The sequence below is a fragment of the Vespa velutina genome, chromosome 20 (genome assembly GCF_912470025.1).
Source record: "Vespa velutina chromosome 20, iVesVel2.1, whole genome shotgun sequence".
NCBI classification, from domain to species: Eukaryota; Metazoa; Arthropoda; class Insecta; order Hymenoptera; family Vespidae; genus Vespa; species Vespa velutina.
In genome coordinates, this window is record NC_062207.1 from 3,047,428 (window position 1) to 3,064,927 (window position 17,500).

A 17,500-nucleotide genomic window follows, 5' to 3' on the forward strand; every position below is an offset into this window, starting at 1 on the left:
AACGTACGAGGCATTCGATATGCGAAGTAGGATAAGGTGAAGTATGAAAAGGTGAAGAGGCTTGTGCCTGATCCACTACGACGCATTTCTCGTTCGAAAGAGAGAAAAAGAAAGAAAGAGAGGTAGAAGAAGGAAAAAAAGGAAAGAAGGAAAAGGAAGGAAGGAAGGAAGGAAGGACTTTAGTACTCTCACTCCTTTCAACGATGATATGTCTATATATATATATATATATATATATATATATATATATATATATATATATGTATGTTTAGGTGAATGTATGTGTCTCACAAGACGCACAAAAAGGGATAAAGTAAGGGTGTGCAAAAGTATCCAAAGTAAAAATACAATTCTAAGCCGACAAGGGATTCCGTAAGTCCGTAATATGGTGAAACGCGACGATTTTCCTCGAATGCGAAGACATTTTTCGAGTTTACACACTGTCTGAAATACATATCTTTTCTACCGAGGAGAGTGTACTCTCCTGTTTTTCCTGGAATGTGAACGCTACTAAAGAAACGAATCAAACGACATTACTACACACTGCGACAATTCCCATTGCGATATATATATGTATACAAATTTATTATACATGTATATGGATATATGTATATATATATTTATTTATTTATTTATTTACTTATTTACTATGTATGCATGAACATGGATGTATGAACTCGTTTAATATTTATAACGAAGCAGAATAGGTGTAATGACAGTAAGCTCGAGTGAGTACGGGTTTGCCAATCAGCTAATGGAAGTGGTGCGCTTGTCATAAATGCACATTGCCAAAAAGTTCTCCATATGAAATTAGTCCGCTTTGGATAGCTTTGCTAACGGAAAGTAATAACATAAATCCCATACGATATTAATATAAATGAATTACAAAAGGAAATAATAAAAAGACTTACGTATCTGATCTTTTTCTTTTGTTTCATTTTTTTTTTTCTTTTTTTGTTTTTTTCTTGTAATTTTTTCTTCCACTTCCATAGAGATATTCGTTTGCGGTCGATCTTTTTTTTTTTCTTTTTTAAATAATCGATCATCTTGATTATTACGCGTCGTGTAATCGTTTATTCGAACGTGTTTCAAATAGATTGGCTATCCAAGCAATGGCGAACGTGAAAGAGAATGGAGGAAATATAGACTGAACAGAAAAAAAAAAAAAAAAAAAAAAAAAAAAAGAAAAGAACGCAAGAAATATACGAACTAATGAAAGACAAGTGACCGATCTTAGAAGCTTGTTTGTTCTTCTCTTAGATGTATCAGGACACTTTTGAACATTTCTCATAGACATCCCTGTGAGATTATTTTTCCCGTGATATTTTTATAATCTTCGTGATTTAACGTTAAAAAAATGATAAATATATATATATATATATGTATATATGTGTTTAAAAAAATTGATCACGAAGAGTATAAAGTATAGGGTGAGATTAATACGAGTTAGCATAAAAAAAATTGCAAAAACCTTTGGAAAAATTTTAATGGAAATTGATAATATTTAACGAAAATTTGCAATGACGAACTACAGAAATAAAATGGTTTCGTTTCGTGGCTGCTCACTCGGTTCGTGTTCCGTTAAGTGGGTGGGGCTCCACAGCTCTCTCTCTCTCTCTCTCTCTCTCTCTCTCTCTCTCTCTCTCTCTCTCTCTCTCTCTTTCACACACATACACACTTTCGTCTGGAGCTCTGCCGATCGATAAACAGTCCGAATCAAAATTCTCGAGGAAGACCTTAGCAGCGATGATGAAATATCGTCTATCCTCATAAAAGATCCTAACGAAACTCGAAAACTAGTTTGTTGTATATATATATCTATATGTGTGTGTATGTGTGTGTGTATATATATATATATATAGATAAAATTTCCTGGCTGGCAGTAGATGAAAGAGAATTTACGATAGGGGATAATATAACTTGTTCCTTTATACCTCATATTTTTTGATCCATCTCAAAGACACAGAACAAAGATAAAAAGAAAGAAAGAAAGAAAGAAAGAAAGAAAGAATGAAAGGAGAAAGAATGAAGGAGAAAAATCGATATTTTTTAAACATTATCTTTATCGTATCGTAATTAGATCCATTTTTTATATTCTCTTCTCTTTGGAATTTAACCTACGATAATGATTTTACAATGCTATATGAAGGAGGGAGGGGGAAATGGATGGACGAGTATATATATATATATATATGGATGAGTGGTCAATTGGAAATTTGCTTAGCTTGTAAATTAAGAGGCGACGCGATGGTGAGTGAATTTGGAAGATAAATAGATTAATATTGTATTACGAATAGGGAATAAGTATCGCGAGAGGAAAGATGGAAAGACATTTTTACGTAAATAAAATGAGAGAAAAAGAGAGAGAAAAAGAGAGAGACAGAATAAGAGAAACTTTACAGTGATGCAATGTCACACTTTAGAAACTAACGTTTCATCCTTAAAAAATTCTGTCTTCTTTTATAATGGAAAAGGAAGATGATATTATTTTTATTTTTCTCCGGCAAACATTTGATAAATTTTATCTCTGTCTGTCTCTCTCTCTCTCTCTCTCTCTCTCTCTTTTTATTTCTCTTTACCTTTCTCTTGCTCTTTGTCTGTCTTGTACAAGATTAAAATTGATCGCGTTTATTATTTTTTCCAGGGAACCACTTCATTTTAAATATAACGATTTTACTTTACAACGACGACGTTTTATTTAGTGAAAAATTATCGTTGGAATAAATATTAAAAAAGATGTACGACAAAGCGATTAAAATAAAAAATATATACGTGGAACTATAGGTTTTTATATCGTTTCTAATTAATTCGTATAACATTTGGAATCTAATTCAAACTCTGTGTTCATCCCTTATCGGCCGACGTCATCACCGAAACATTCTCTCTCCCTCTTTCCTCTTTATTTCTCCCCATTCCCTTCTCCTCATAGTCCCTATGAAACTCGATAATAAACTTTTTGCCGAACATAGTTTAATCGTATCGTTTCCCCTATTGTCAGGTTTATCTGAAATTAATATTCTCTATAGAAAGTTAAACGTTTTCTATGGCTCTAATCTTTTCTATTATAAATATTAAAATCAATGATCGTCCATTATAAATGTTAAACAATGTAAAAATTCGCATCTAATAGTATGATCGTCTCTCTCTTTCTTTCTCTCACTATGATTAAATTAATTACATATAGGCACGTTAAAAAAATTCTCTGTTATATTTTTTTCTTTTTTTTTTCTTTTTATATTAATTTTTACGGATTTCGTTTAACGTTCAACATAGAATAAAATTACGAATAAAACGACGATAACTTCGAGTATTTTTGATAAAGTCGTTTGTTCGTTCGTTCGTTCGTTTGTTTTGGTGGAAGGGGAAAGAAAAGAGAGAGAGAGAGAGAGAGAGAGAGAAAAAAGAAATAAACAAAAAGAGAAAAAGAAAAAAAAATATATTAGCCAATTTGTTAACGAACTTAGTAGACGGAAAAAAATGTAACTTTATTGTCGGAATGACGTAACCGTGCGATTAATCAAACCGTGACTAACTCAACTTTTCCTATCTGTTTGCGTCAGTACGTTGATAAGAAAAGAGAATTATCTCGTATTAATTAGATCCAAAGCTTTTTATTATACTATTCGAAAAATATAACTTCTTGTTTCTTTCTTACTTTCTTTCTTTCTTTATAAACGCGACAATAATTATTATATTTTATATATTAAATTTTTCTTATCTGTTCTGTCTGTCCATTTGTTTCTCTCTCTCTTCCCTTTCATATTTTTTGATCTCTGAACCTCTCTTTTCTTTCGAAAATATACGCTTGCGTAGTCATCGAATTTTTTTCTTCATGTCCTTCTTGTTTTCAACTTTTTTTTCCTCTTTTTCTTTTTATCTTTTCTTTTCTTTTCTTTTTTTTTTCGTTTTTCTTTTTCTTTTTTTTTTTTTTCCCTTTTACATTTCGAGCAATATCGTCCCTTTGATAGCAAGGAAACGCGCATGAACTATTTCTTTCTAATAGTAGAACGCAGATGTATACAAGATTCTTTTCGCGTTCAAACGCGAGTCGATAAAAAAGTACAGCGATATGGTCCGTAATTAACTTGTCGTATGACGTTTAAAAAAAAGAAAAAAAAAAAGGAGAGAAAAGGATGAAGTCTATGAAATACAGAGAAAGAAAGAATGAACGAGAGAAAGAGAGAAAAGAAGAATTCAGTTGGATTTAACAAAAAGTCGAGTGGGGTTCTCCGCAAAAGAAAAGGAGAGGAGGAACGGCAAAGGAGAGTGCAAATTATGGTTCTCGACTAAGAGAAAGAGAAAGAATTAATTTGCGAAACGAATTCTCTCATTTAAATATCTTATCCTTGACGTCGATCGTTCATATTTCTCTGTATAAAAAAAAAAAAAAAAAAAAAAAAAAAAAAAAGAAAAAAAAAAAGAAAAAAAAGGAAAAAAAAAAGTAATCCGAAATCTAATTTTTTCGCTTTTTCCTTCCTTATTTTCTCTCTTTTCTTTTTCTTTTTTTAAATCGCATGTCCTATCTCTCCATGGAAAAAGAAAGAAGAAAAAAAAAAGAAAAAGAATAAAAGGAAAAACAAAATAAAAATTATACGTACGACGATTAATTTCGATCAAAACGAATAAATCAAAATTCGCTCGATGGGAAATGGCCGATGATGCTATTCCTTTTTATTTTCTTTTTTCTTTTGTTCTTTTATCTTTTTCGATGTTACAGAAATGATCCCGATGTCGAAAATATATAACATGGTCGTTGGATCATTGTAGAACGCTTTTAAGCTTCGCGAAACCTGCCTAGAAATGTAACTTTCTAATTAGCAATTCCGAAGCGTGGCCCGACTCGGTAAAAGAGAGTAAGGATGAATCTCGATATTAGATTTGAAAGTTAATTAGCTCTCTCTCTCTCTCTCTCTCTCTCTCTCTCTCTTTCTCTCTTTCCTCGGCGTTCGAAAAAAGAGAAAAAGAAAAGCTCGAGGATTTTTTTCACCCACCACTTCTACTCCTCCTCTACCTCCTCCTCCTCCTACCCTTTACCTTCCCACCAGTTCTTTTTCTACTCTGGTTAATAGCACTGGGGGAAAAAAGCTGCATAGGTACGAAAAAGCTTTTTGGTGACACATGCACACACACGCGTACACACACATACACACACACACATATATATATATATATATATTTTACCTTTCTATTACTATCCCTTTTTTCTCGAATATATATTATAATTCTCACGCTCTTGTTACCAACATCTAACGATAAAAACAATTGCCCCGTATTAAGCACGAGTTCATATCTACACGAAGATATTATTGCATTAATATTTTATTTACGTGTATACCTTATCGAAAGCTTGTAACTAAAAAAGAATAAAGAAAAACAAAAAAAAAAATATATATATATATACATACACATACAGACGCACACAAATAAATTAATATTTACCATCGATTCTTTTCTTTCTTCTTCTCTTTTCTTTTCTTTTTTCTTCTTTTATATATATATATATATATAAATATATATATATATGTATATATGTGTGTGTAATAAAAGAGAAACCGTAACCGATAAAAATCCTATTTCTTTTGCGAATACGCATTCGTTGTTGGTCCAAAAGCTCAACGATTACAAAAGAAGAAATATGATATCGATAATTCGATAATCCTCTTCGGGTTGGTCGGTTCGTGGAATCGCGTTTACGATGGCCCTACTCCTATTTCTTTTTTAAATGCCGACAAACTCGCGGACTTCCAATCTGTTTCAGTAATAACCGTGGCAAACGATCGGACGTGACGTCACTGGGCTCGTCCAGGCTGATCATACAAGAAGTAATATTGTCGTCTTTCCATTACGTCGAAGCAACAATTCCAATCTCTATGGTAAAATTGGACAAAAGATTTCCAACTGTATAGAGACCCATTATAAGTTAATGTCCAACTTTGTTTGCCATGAAAATTGATGCTTAGACCTCTCATATTGGTCCTACTCCTATTTCATCCTTATGATTTTAAACAACGATTTCCTGTCTCTTCTAACTATTGAAAAGTTTTTCCTCGTTAAAAATATTCATCCGCATATTCTACATATTCCCTACAATCTTTTCCATTTCCTTGTAATGATCCAGGACAGGGTAAATGTAGAAGCAAAAAGATATATAGAATATAAGAAAAAGGAGAGGAACACGTTCCCTTATTTCTTTTATAATTTTATTTTTAACAAGGGAAATAGAGATATCCTATTAAATTCTGTCGAGGTAGCAGCAGAAGCAACAGCAGAAGCAGAAACAGCAGCAGCAGCAGCAGCAGCAGCAGCAGCAGCAGCAGCAGCAGCAGCAGTAGTAGTAGTAGTAGTAGAGAACTTGTGCTTAGATCGTGAAACCCGAGAGCACGTGTCAACAAACCCTAAACGAACTTCAGAATTTGATCGCTCGAATGCAAACTTCGAACTTAGAGAATATGCACCTATGGTAGAAGTTAACGACTGCAATAACTTCCCTTTTGATATACCCCTTGTAGTCGTTATAGTTTTGAGAGATTAATGTGATTAGGTTGTATAGATAATAACGAAGCGATAACGATCGAAGAGTATTATATAGTTTACTTGAATATTATTGATAGGAATGGTAAAGAGACGTATGGGGATTAGTCAGACGAAAGTGCAAGTAACGTGGCTCCATTATAGATCGGACTAAAGTATATAAGTAGCGTGGTTCGATCAACGGTCAGACTAAAATGCAAGTAGTTTCGCTCGATATAGGCGGAAGAGATTAAGTAGTTTAAGTCGATTATAGGTCTGGCAGCGATACGAATAAAATCCTTCAGGATCTTTCGTCGTAAAGATCATTAAAACACAGAAATGTTTTTTAAAAGTCCGATTATTTTTAAAATTTAGGATATTCGTAAAATTTCGAAAATCAAATTTGTTTTTTTTTTTCTTTTTTGAAGGATTTAATAAAATAAGATAATTATCGTCAGGCTGTTTCACGATAATGGAAGAAATTCGAGGATAATATGATTCGAAAGAGAGTCGTCGTCTTGATCCATTTAACTTAAACTAAATAACCCGTAACAAATCTTTCTCGTATTGAAATTAGGAAATTACTACGAACTTAACTCTATTTAGCTATTGCTACTATTACTATTACTGCTGCTGCTGTCGTTGCTGCTGTGCTGCAAATGATCCTGTCAAGCTTCAGAAGTCAGTACAAGCAGAGTCAAATTATATGATATTTGCTTTCAGTAATTAACCGTTCATGCGGTAATGTTTCTCCTGAAGTGTGGTGGTACTTTCTCTCTCTATCTCCTCCCTGTCACTCTTTCTATCTCTATCTCTCTCTCTCTCTCTATAGCTAATCTATTAATTACATACAAATATTCTATAACGACGTTGGCTTAATTTATTCTATCCGGTGTTCTTTGAAGAAATACAAATCTTATGCACGATATGAAATAAGAAATGCATTATACGTCGAAAAGATTTTATTGGCTAGTGTGATAGCACAGAATTTATATTTTGGTATCGTTAGATCAATGATAAAAATTGTATACGAAATTATCCTAGAGTTACTATATTTTTTTTTTATTTTTTCGCTTATACATTCATTAATTTCGCAACGTCCAATTGAAGTATAACCAATCAATTCGAAAATCTAATAAATCATTGGTCGAGCACGATAATAAATCGATAAAAATCAAAAATCAAAAAAAAAAAAAAAAAACAGAAAAACACGGATATTCTAATTTCTAATTCCACAACACTAATCCACCAATAGAATTAGCATTACTAATTCAAAGGCTTATTCGAATACGATAGAAGCTCTGCCATTTGAATATTTGAAAGAGCTCTTGATTCTCGGACTACTGGGTTTTAACTATAGGATACTGTAATCTGTATCTCTAGAATATTTAATTACGAGAGAGAGAGTATAAATACTTACCTAGAGTAGTCAGTACTGTTAAAGAGTATAGAAACGCCTTGGCGAAGTTCCACTCGTATTCGGGTATTCGTCGTTCCGTGACACTATCGCCGCTTACACTGTTACTACCGGTGTGCGTACCAGTATCGCCATTTACACCATTACTAACAGTGTATGTGCCAGTATTCTGAGTCGCTATCATGTCGTCCGTGATCCTTTTCACCAGTTGATCCTGAAACCTTGCGATCTCTTGGGCTGCCAATCTCGTCCAATTTTCACGGTAGAGAATATTCAAGCTTTCCGTTAGTATCCATATATTTTCGACGGTTTTAGCGCGTGCTTCGTTATTTGCCTTAACAAAAGAAATAAAAAAAAAAAAAAAAAAAAAAAAGAAAAAAAAGGAGAACAATTTAGTAGAAAAAACATTGACAAAATATTTTACGATCATTTTATTAAATAATTATTAATGATGAACCGTTCACAAGGCAAATCGATTAACTCTGCTTTTGGTATTTTTATTTTTTTTTTTTTTTAATTTAATGGCGTCAAAGCACTCAACGGAGTGTCCTCACTTTTTTATTTTATTTTTTTTTTTTTTTTTTTTTTTTTAACAAATTTCCCTAATTCTCGTAACTTAATATCATTGAGTGATGAAAGTGGTTTTTTATTTTTTTTTTTTTTATGACCATCGAATAAAAAATAATTTATTTCAGAAGCCAATCCCTCTCACAATTCCCGATTAACTCACGTAATTCCTCTAATGCAAATCGTTGCAACGATGCAACTCAAATACAGCATCATTTCAAGCACTTATATTCTGTTCAATGTTTGTTTGATAGTTAAATTAGAAAAAAAAAGAAAAAAAAAAAAAAAAACAATTACATATTATTTCGTCACATTTCTTCACATTTTGTTTTACGAAGTTGGCAAGTGATCGGCTCCATTTCTAATTTACAGAATATATATATATGTATTAAATAGGAATAAATCGATATATCTTTTTTTATCTATTCGATTACGATGATAAAATTATTATTACCTGTATAAGCCATGCTGTATTATTAATCCTTTTGTTAGATTGACTGCTAACAGCAATGGTTGCCAAGGCTCGGTGTATTCCAACATTGTCCGTAGAATCGGTACCACCCTCAATCGCAAGGAATATGAAACTTCCGAGTAACGTATAAGCGACCATTAATGCGCATATACCAAGATTTATGGCGAAACCCTTTAGGAAGGATTGTTGGCTGGCCTTGTCTGGTATACCACCGAAGCATAAACATCTAACTTGCCTCGATGGATGCAAAGTTTTTGGATGATCCGACGTTGTTCTTTTAAGGGACGAGGTGTTGCCATTATTGGCCGGCTTAAAACCCTCGTAAGCCCTATAATGTCTAACGTTGTCTTTCTCCATTCTCCCACCAGCCTTTTTCTCCTTCCTTTATCAAAGGATCACCTACTTATTTTTATTATTCTCATAAAAAGACATTTGACGATGATAATATATAATTCCTCGAGATTTATTCCCATAGATAGAATCATTTGTCGTATTATGTCGACTTCATTATTTTACGAATGGAATATCTTACGTGAATGTTAGTTAAGTAAAGAGAAAGAAAAAAAAAAAAAAAAAAAAAAAAAAAAAAAAAAAAATGAAATGACGACGGTATGTAAATCTTTTTAAAATCTTAGTTATCATAAATCTCCTTTTTCTTTCAAGTTTACTTCCTTTCTTCTTTCTCTTTCTCTTTCTCCGTTTATATATCTATCTTTTATTCCGTCTAAATCTTTCTATGGAATCTTATTCTCGTCAAGGAATCGAGAATTTCTATCATCTTTTATTCTGTTTTTCACGCTATTTTCCACGTGGCGTTCATGTATATAATCTTTTCCACGAATTATTGACTTGGGATTAAATGTTTTAAATAGGATTTAAAAAAAAAAAAAGAATAATTCTCGTTTCATATCGACTAATAATTCTTTCTATTAACGAAACGTTCATACCATCGTCGTACGTATCTTTCCCAGTAGTTTTCTTTTTTTTTCTTTGAATATATCATAAATAACATGATTTGGAAAAGTTTTACGATATTATCGGTGTTAAAATTTTTTTAACCTAACTTCGATATTTCCTTTAGCCGTGATATACGGTAAATCATTTATTTTTTCGACGTCCATTTGGACGTCCGTTTTCCGTTTTCTTTCTTTTTTCTGTTTCTTTTTTTTTTTCTTTTTTTTTTCTTTTTTTTTTTTTTTGTTATACGTACATAACTCTCTTTCTCTCTCTCTCTCTCTCTCCCTGACTTTTCCTCTATTTATCTTTATCGCATTCTGCCGTTCTCATCAACAAATCCACTTTATATTCTACGTTTTAGCTGAGACTCCCTTAAAAATATTTCTTTAGCAAGCCGCTTCCTATCCTTTCTCTTATCGCTAACACCGAGATTCTTATTACGTTGCTCGACGAGACTCAATCGACTGGATGAGATTGTCGTTTCAAGATTCGACCTAAGGAACGTGGATGATCGATCGTACGAAACGAGCCAAGATATTTTCTTCATTTTTCGTTCCTGCCACCCGATGCGTTTCGAATGGATTTTCTGCAAAAAGAAAACAAAAAGAAATATATGTATATATACATATATATATATATATATACATACATATATAATTTCAATAATTCTTTTTTCTTATTCTAACTATAAATTAAACGATTATTCTTATTATTAATGTTATTATCAACAAATGTTTATTAACATTCCAGCTAATTTATTTCTTCGACAATACTTTATGATAGTAAACTATAAATGTTAATGCGACAGTAAGATATTTCTTCTCTTTTTCTCTCTCTCTCTCTCTCTCCGCTTCCCTCTTGACAGAAAAAAGAAAAAAAAAGAAGCAGAAAAAGAAGAAGAAGAAGAAAAAGGTTAGATTACTAAGAGTTTAAAAGTATGAAACGATATCTTGCATAAGAAAACTGTAAGAAAATTCGTAACACTTTTTTCCTAAAGTAAAGTTACCTACGCTCGACTACTTGAAAATACAGTAACGCTTTTAAAATACGCAAATGGAAATGGAAGAGCTGAGAAAGGAGGAGGAGAAGGAAAAGGAGGAGGAGATGGTGGTGGAGAACGAGAAGAAGAAAGTGGAGAATCGATGGGCGAAAACGGTCCATCGAGGAAGGAGAACAACGAGACAAGAGAAAAGGAGCGCGTCTTTAATCAGAGAACGAGTTATCGTCAAGTTGTCGAGGGGTTGGAATGAATAAGAAATAACGCGTTCTCGCTCATCGCAGGTACTTACGAATGTAAATTTCCCTTTCCATCTCCCTTTCTAACTTCTGTCCTTTTCTTTTCCCTATCCATCTATCTTCATCTATCTTTTACTCTCAGGGTTGTCTGTCCCTTCAAAAAACAGAAACCCGAGAAACCATTTGATGAAAATTTCAAGTGTTTGAGAAAGACAAAAAAAGAAAGAAAGATATATATATATATATATATATATATGTATCTATTGAAAGGACAGAAAGAAAGAAAGATAGAAATTTAATGTATTCTCATAGATATTTAAAAGTTTTTTCAGTTTTGAGGAGAAAAATTTTCAGAAAATTTAAGGATAAATTAAAAAAAGTAAATTAAACAAAAAAAAGATAACGAACAAATGAGATATTTTAATAATAATAATAATAATAACGAGTCTTTTAATGTACAACATAGAACGTATATATATATATATATATATATATATATACACGCGCACACACACACAAATACATGAAAGTTGGAGTGGAAATTATCTTGAAAAAAGAATTTCTATGTGTATTCGAATGTAATTTATATTATCACGAGTATCACCCGGAGATAATGAGAAGAGGATGGAAGAGAAGAGAATAGGATCGTACGAAATTCGTACCTCCCCTTTGCATTAACGTTTATTGTACTGGTGGGATATAGAGGAAGTACGAAAAGGTCGTGAGCGTAAAGTGATATACTGAAATTCCGTCACGTCCCTTTTACTCCCTACTCTATTCTACCCCCTTTCCCCAACCAAACGCCCTTGGTCGTTCGCTCGCATTATTGTACTTTCATTTACAAGAATGTAGGAATAAAGTTTGACTTTCGGAATACTGTCCGATTAACCATCATCGTTGTTTTAATCAACTTCATTTAATAATAACTCGTTAAAATTGTATATCCCGAGTAATTAATTGTTACCGTGCAACTCTTCCTTTCCTTTTCTTTTTTCATCTTTTTTTTTTCCTTCCATCAACACCTTCGTTGGATTAATTTACAAGCGAGAATCTAATAAAATTTTTATTTTTAATTGCAATGCCCTTTTAATTACAGAGAAATAATATAATGAATATGAACGTTCTTTTTTCTTTCCCTTTTCTTTCCTTTTTTTTTTTTCTTTCGTTTTTGTCTTTGTTTTCAATTAAAAGACGACTCGACGAGAATTATAATAAGGGATATTGTCGAAAAATGTTTGATAAAGATCGGCAACTTTCGACCCTTGTCATTTACAAAATTTACCAGAGGAGGTAGCTAGCTAGCTATCGGTGAACGACAAAGGACGAAATCTTTTGTGAAAGCCGTCTCGGATTCAAATCTCTCTTGACGTTTCTGACAAGTACCAAGCATTGAATCACTCGTGTGGGTACTTCAAAAAGAAGTTGAAGATTCAAACGGGACTTCTCTTCGATCGTCCTCCATGAATTTATGTATACGCGCAAAAATCTTTCAGACGATATTTTTCTATCCGGTTACGACGAGTCAAGCAAGGGAGAGAGCAACCCCTTTCTTAACTTTCTTACGGGTTTATAATAATACCCGTTGTTCTCGTTCGAATGTGAACCTTGGATAAATCATCATCATCATGGAAAATAAATCTGCAGATTTTTCTTCCCTTTCATACAAATTATTATAATAATAATTTGCATGAATGATTTCTTGATTGACTGTCAAACCATTTTATGTACACCAAGCTTCTCTTCTTTACTATCTTCTTCATTCTCGTGGCAAATCGACAATAATTCATCGATTATGGTCTCGATGCAAAGAATTCAGCTGATTTTCGAAGTGAACGCGAAGATGTAAAAAAAAAAGGGAAGAAGAAGAGGAAGAAGGTTGGAAAAAAAGAAAGAAAGAAAGATAGAAAGAAAGAAAGAAAGAAAGGAAGGAAGGAAAGAGAGGAAAAAGGAAAAATACGATAGAAGTTCTTTCCAACGATTTCCCAAAGGATCTTCCTCGATAATTCAACGTCCTTGTCGTCCCTATCCGGAATTCAAGAGTGTCTTGCTTAAAGCATAGAAAGTATTACGCGAAACATCAGTTTTCTTTTTTTTTTTTTTTACTTTAATTTGCTGTTTTTCTTCTTCTTCTTCTTCTTCTTTCATCTCCTTCTTTAAGGAAACTCTACAAGTTTTTTTCTCTCTCTCTCTCTCTCTCTTTCTCTGTCTCTCTCTTTGACAGAAGATATCAATTAGTATACAATACTTGAGATAAATATGATACTTAACACGTGAGAGGAGAAGAAGAATCTCAAAGAATAAGACCGCAGAAAGAAATCAGCGTCGGATGTTCACCTAGAATCGTTTCTCTTCTTAATTCGCGTTGAAGAGATCGTCCAAGGAAGCGTCTAGTTGTCTCGAGAAGATTTACAACGAAGCTTGGCTACGAAAGAACACATACAGTTTGTATAAAGAAAGATAGAAGGAAAAAGAAAAAAAGAAAAAAAAAGATAAAAAGGAATGAAAAAGGAAAGATAAAGGTGTAGGAGAAAGAGCTTGACCTAGTTTCAAATGAAACAGCCAATGGTGTTTAAAACAGAGAAATCGTTTCGCGTTGATTTCATCACACCGTTCACCCTTTCTTTTACGCACATACAATTATAAAATACTACCCTACAAATACAGGATAAACATATATATATATATATATGTATCTATGTACGTATGTATTTTATAATGCATCTTTTATAGCAATAGACGTAGACACGCACAAGCAAGTTATACGCACACGAAGAGAAATTGGTTTCACATCGGGTTACTACTAACTCGACGTTAATTTATTGCCTCCAGTGATCGATCGGTATTCTCGATCAGTCGACGCGTATTCGCTTGGAAAGAAACACTTCCATGAATACAGGACAAACTACCCCTCGATCATAAATCGAATCTACGTATGTATATACCTATCTTTACCTATTCTACGTAGATATAACCTATGTATGTATATAATGTGAGCGAGCTTGCAAGTGGCACACTGTAAACGTTGTTAACGTATTATCCAATATCCTTTCTCTCTATATTTTATTTCTACGTTCTCTTTTCCTTTTGGAAGAGGACGAAGGAGGAGGGCGAAGGAGGAAAGAGCAAAAAAAAAAAAAGAAAAAAAAGAAAAAAAAGAAAAAACAAGGAAAAGAAAAAAAAAGAAGAAAAATGAAAAATGAAAAAGGATAGGAAAAGAAAATTTCTCGCGCGAATATTTGACGTTTTAAAAATAGTATATGCATGTACGTCTATAGTTAACTCTTTGAGAAATGTACTAATACATTTTTAAGATACTTTTATTATACATGAATACGTATTGGAAGTTGTGATCGACATAAAATTTGCTTTCCAATACAAATTCGATTACACGTATTGGCTTTCTACCTTTCCTTTTGCTCTCTCTTTTTCTCTGTTTCTCTCTCTCTCTCTCTCTCTCTCTCTCTCACTCGATATGCTCGCGTTCGCACTTTCCCGGACGGGAAAATCAGAAATATCATAAAGATTCGCCAGTTTACGCAGAACTTGCTCAACCCCGTATTTCATCTCGGGAATCTTCTTTCGTGGAGATTGCCTGTGGTAGCTTCGTCGACATTACGAACGGGCGAAGAGGAGGGAGAGAGAGAGAGAGAGAGAGAGAGAGAGAGAGAGACAGAGGGAGGTTGGGGTAGGTTCGTACATTAGCATTTATAACCAATTCTCAACGTAAGAATCGAGAGATAACCGGTAAACCGGAAAAGTCGGTTACATTCGAACGACGTGGATGATGATAAGGAGGAGGAGAAGGAGGAGAAAAAGGAGAAAGAAGAAAGAGGTAGAAAAAGAAGAGAAGGAGAAAGTAGAAGGAAGAAGAAGAAGAGGAGGAAGAGGAAGAGGAGAAGTAGAAAGAAGTTTTTACTGTAGTAGTATGAAAAAGAGAAGAAAAAGGTGACTGCAAAATTGCTATGAAAGAGAAAAAAGAGAGAGAGAGAGAGAAATTGAAAAAAAAAATGAATATGAAGAAGATGAAAAAGATGAAGAAGAAGAAGAAGCAAGTGTGGTTGGGATAGAAGAAGATAAGAGATGGAAGAAGAGCCAGAGGAACGAGGAGTAAGCTACATAGCTGAAATGCAATTTTTCCGTTCGGAGCTTTTACCCAAGCGAATCGGCGTACCGCCTTCCCGAGAACCACCTGTGCTCGTCTCAGCGACTTTTAAATTCGTACCATTGTCGGGTCTATTTGCTGAAAAATGTTTATTCAATTCCCGTTTACCGCCACTGCAAGATATTTACTCGCTCGTTTTTGCACCCCCTACATTCCCTCTTCCAACTTCTCTCTCTCTCTCTCTCTCTCTTTTTCTTTCTCTTCTTCGACCCTTATTCCAAACCTTTCCGTACAAGCAATGGGAATTGAATGAGGCCGAGATGCGAGGAATAAGGACGTAGAAAATTTCTCTACGCAAAGAGAACCGTGGTAAATCTCTCATGGCGTGAATCAACCTTGGATAAGGATTAAAATAACTTTAGATATTCGAAAGAGAAAGAGAAAGAAAGAACACGAGAGAGGGAGAGAGAGACAGAGAAACAAAAAATGGAAAGGAATATGGTCATTCCAAATTTTTTTCTTTTTTCTTCTTTTTTCCATTTCTCAACAGAGAAAAATTCTTTTCTCGTCAGACTTTTTCCTTTTCTCTCTTCGAAAAGAAAAGAATAAGAAATAGATAGAGTACGATTTTATTTTATTTTATTTTATTTTCTTATTCTTTTTTAGAATACTCATGAAAATACAGTTCGTTTCTTTTTTCTTTTCTTTTCTTTTCTTTTCTTTTCTTTTTCCCGGAGAAAGAGACTTTTCATTCGTAAGAATTATTATATCCAGGTTGATCTTGAAAATTGATTAGAACACGTATTGAATAATAATATATTAATTAATAATCGCTTCTATATCTTCAATAGATGCGACATATATGCATAATACGAATAACAACGTATTTATAATGCAAAATGAGAACGAATATAAACGTGTAACTCTCTAAAAATATATATATATATATATATATATATATATATATATATCAGCCGATCAAAATTAATATTTCTTCGGAATACGTTGCACTCGGTGCGCCAGTGGATTGCATGGTACGAGAGATTCGAGCAATATCGAAATGCGATATTTGCGCTAAAATTTACCGTTAGCAGTATCGCGTTATCATCTAGGCGATTGCGCACACGCGTTCAACGGGAATTAAATTCAAAGAGTTATCGTTCTTTTTTTCCCTATTTTTTTACTTTTTTCCTCCTTTCTTTTTTTTTGCAAAATGTCAAAAATATTTATATCGACGATGGTAGATATTCGTTATATAGTCTAATCGTGCTCTCTACGATGCTCTATAATAAATATGTTTAGGAGATAATAAAATGTGATGAGAGAAAGGGAAGGGGCGGAAGAGGTTTTATCACCAGTCAAAATTTTCTTACGTTTTTCTTGCTCGTGGGTTTTGTAAAAGGGTTCGTTCAATGAACAAATTTCAAGACATCAGTATGTCAAAATTTATTTCAGACGGATTATGAAATCGAAAGTGATAAAGGAAAATATTAAGAAAAATATGAAAATATATATATATATATATGTATGTATGTATGTATAAAAGGGTAGAAGAATAAGGGAACATAAAGCGAAGCATTGGCTACAGCTGTGAGATCTAATATTTACTAGTAGCCAAGGAACGCGTGCTGCAACGTAAGTAAGTAGAAAAAGGGAGGAAGATATACTTCGAAAATGGTGGTCAGCAGAATAGAAATTTATTTTTATTTTTTCAAAGTTTCGTCAATGATAATTTTAATTCTAGTAAAAGGTATATAAATGAGATACAATCTTTCGAAGCTATGGGCTAACAGAATAGAGAGACAGAGAGGGAGAGAGAGAGAGAGAGAGAGATCAAAGTTTTCTTTTTTTTTCTCTCCTCTTTCTCTTTTTCTTCTTCTTTTCTCTTGTTTTCTCTTTTTCTTTCTTTTTTTCTTCCTTTAGTATTTTTGCTTGTTAACATAGACCACGGTCTTCTCTCGTTCTTCTATTTTTCGAGATTTTCACGAGTATGAACCGGAATAGAGGAGTCTCACGGTTTTTGCCATTTACGAAACTTTTTCTTTCTCTCTCTCTCTTCCTTTCGTTTTTTCTCTTTTCATCTCTTTATAACATATAAGCCGTTGACCAAGAACTGAAAGGATTCTAGAATGACGTCTCCTTTAACCACAGCATGTTTCTAGCTCGGCGCGGAGAGTTAGCGACACGATTTTATGTTACTTGAAACGTAACAGGGCTCGAACATGTATGTAGCTACCAT

At 33.2% G+C, this 17,500-nt stretch overlaps 1 protein-coding gene and 1 long non-coding RNA gene across 7 annotated transcripts in view; one reads left to right on the top strand and one right to left on the bottom strand.

Moving 5' to 3' along the window:
- LOC124956111 overlaps positions 1–17,500 on the bottom strand; it is a 178,293-nt gene that overhangs the window by 41,451 nt on the left and 119,342 nt on the right. For 4 of the 6 annotated variants that reach the window (XM_047511511.1, XM_047511508.1, XM_047511506.1 and 1 more), the window contains 2 exons: positions 8,949–10,509; positions 7,931–8,261 (listed from right to left, as the gene is read on the bottom strand). In XM_047511511.1, the coding sequence (XP_047367467.1) occupies positions 7,931–8,261; positions 8,949–9,323 (706 nt within the window). In that variant the 5' untranslated portion in view covers positions 9,324–10,509. Of the gene's footprint in view, positions 1–7,930; positions 8,262–8,948; positions 10,510–11,212; positions 11,236–13,493; positions 13,595–17,500 lie in introns of those variants that run through there. The other 2 variants (XM_047511510.1, XM_047511512.1) reach the window with 2 other exon arrangements.
- On the top strand, positions 247–2,778 carry LOC124956116. The gene is made up of 2 exons (XR_007103109.1): positions 247–2,250; positions 2,645–2,778. It is a non-coding gene; the product is annotated as an uncharacterized LOC124956116 (long non-coding RNA).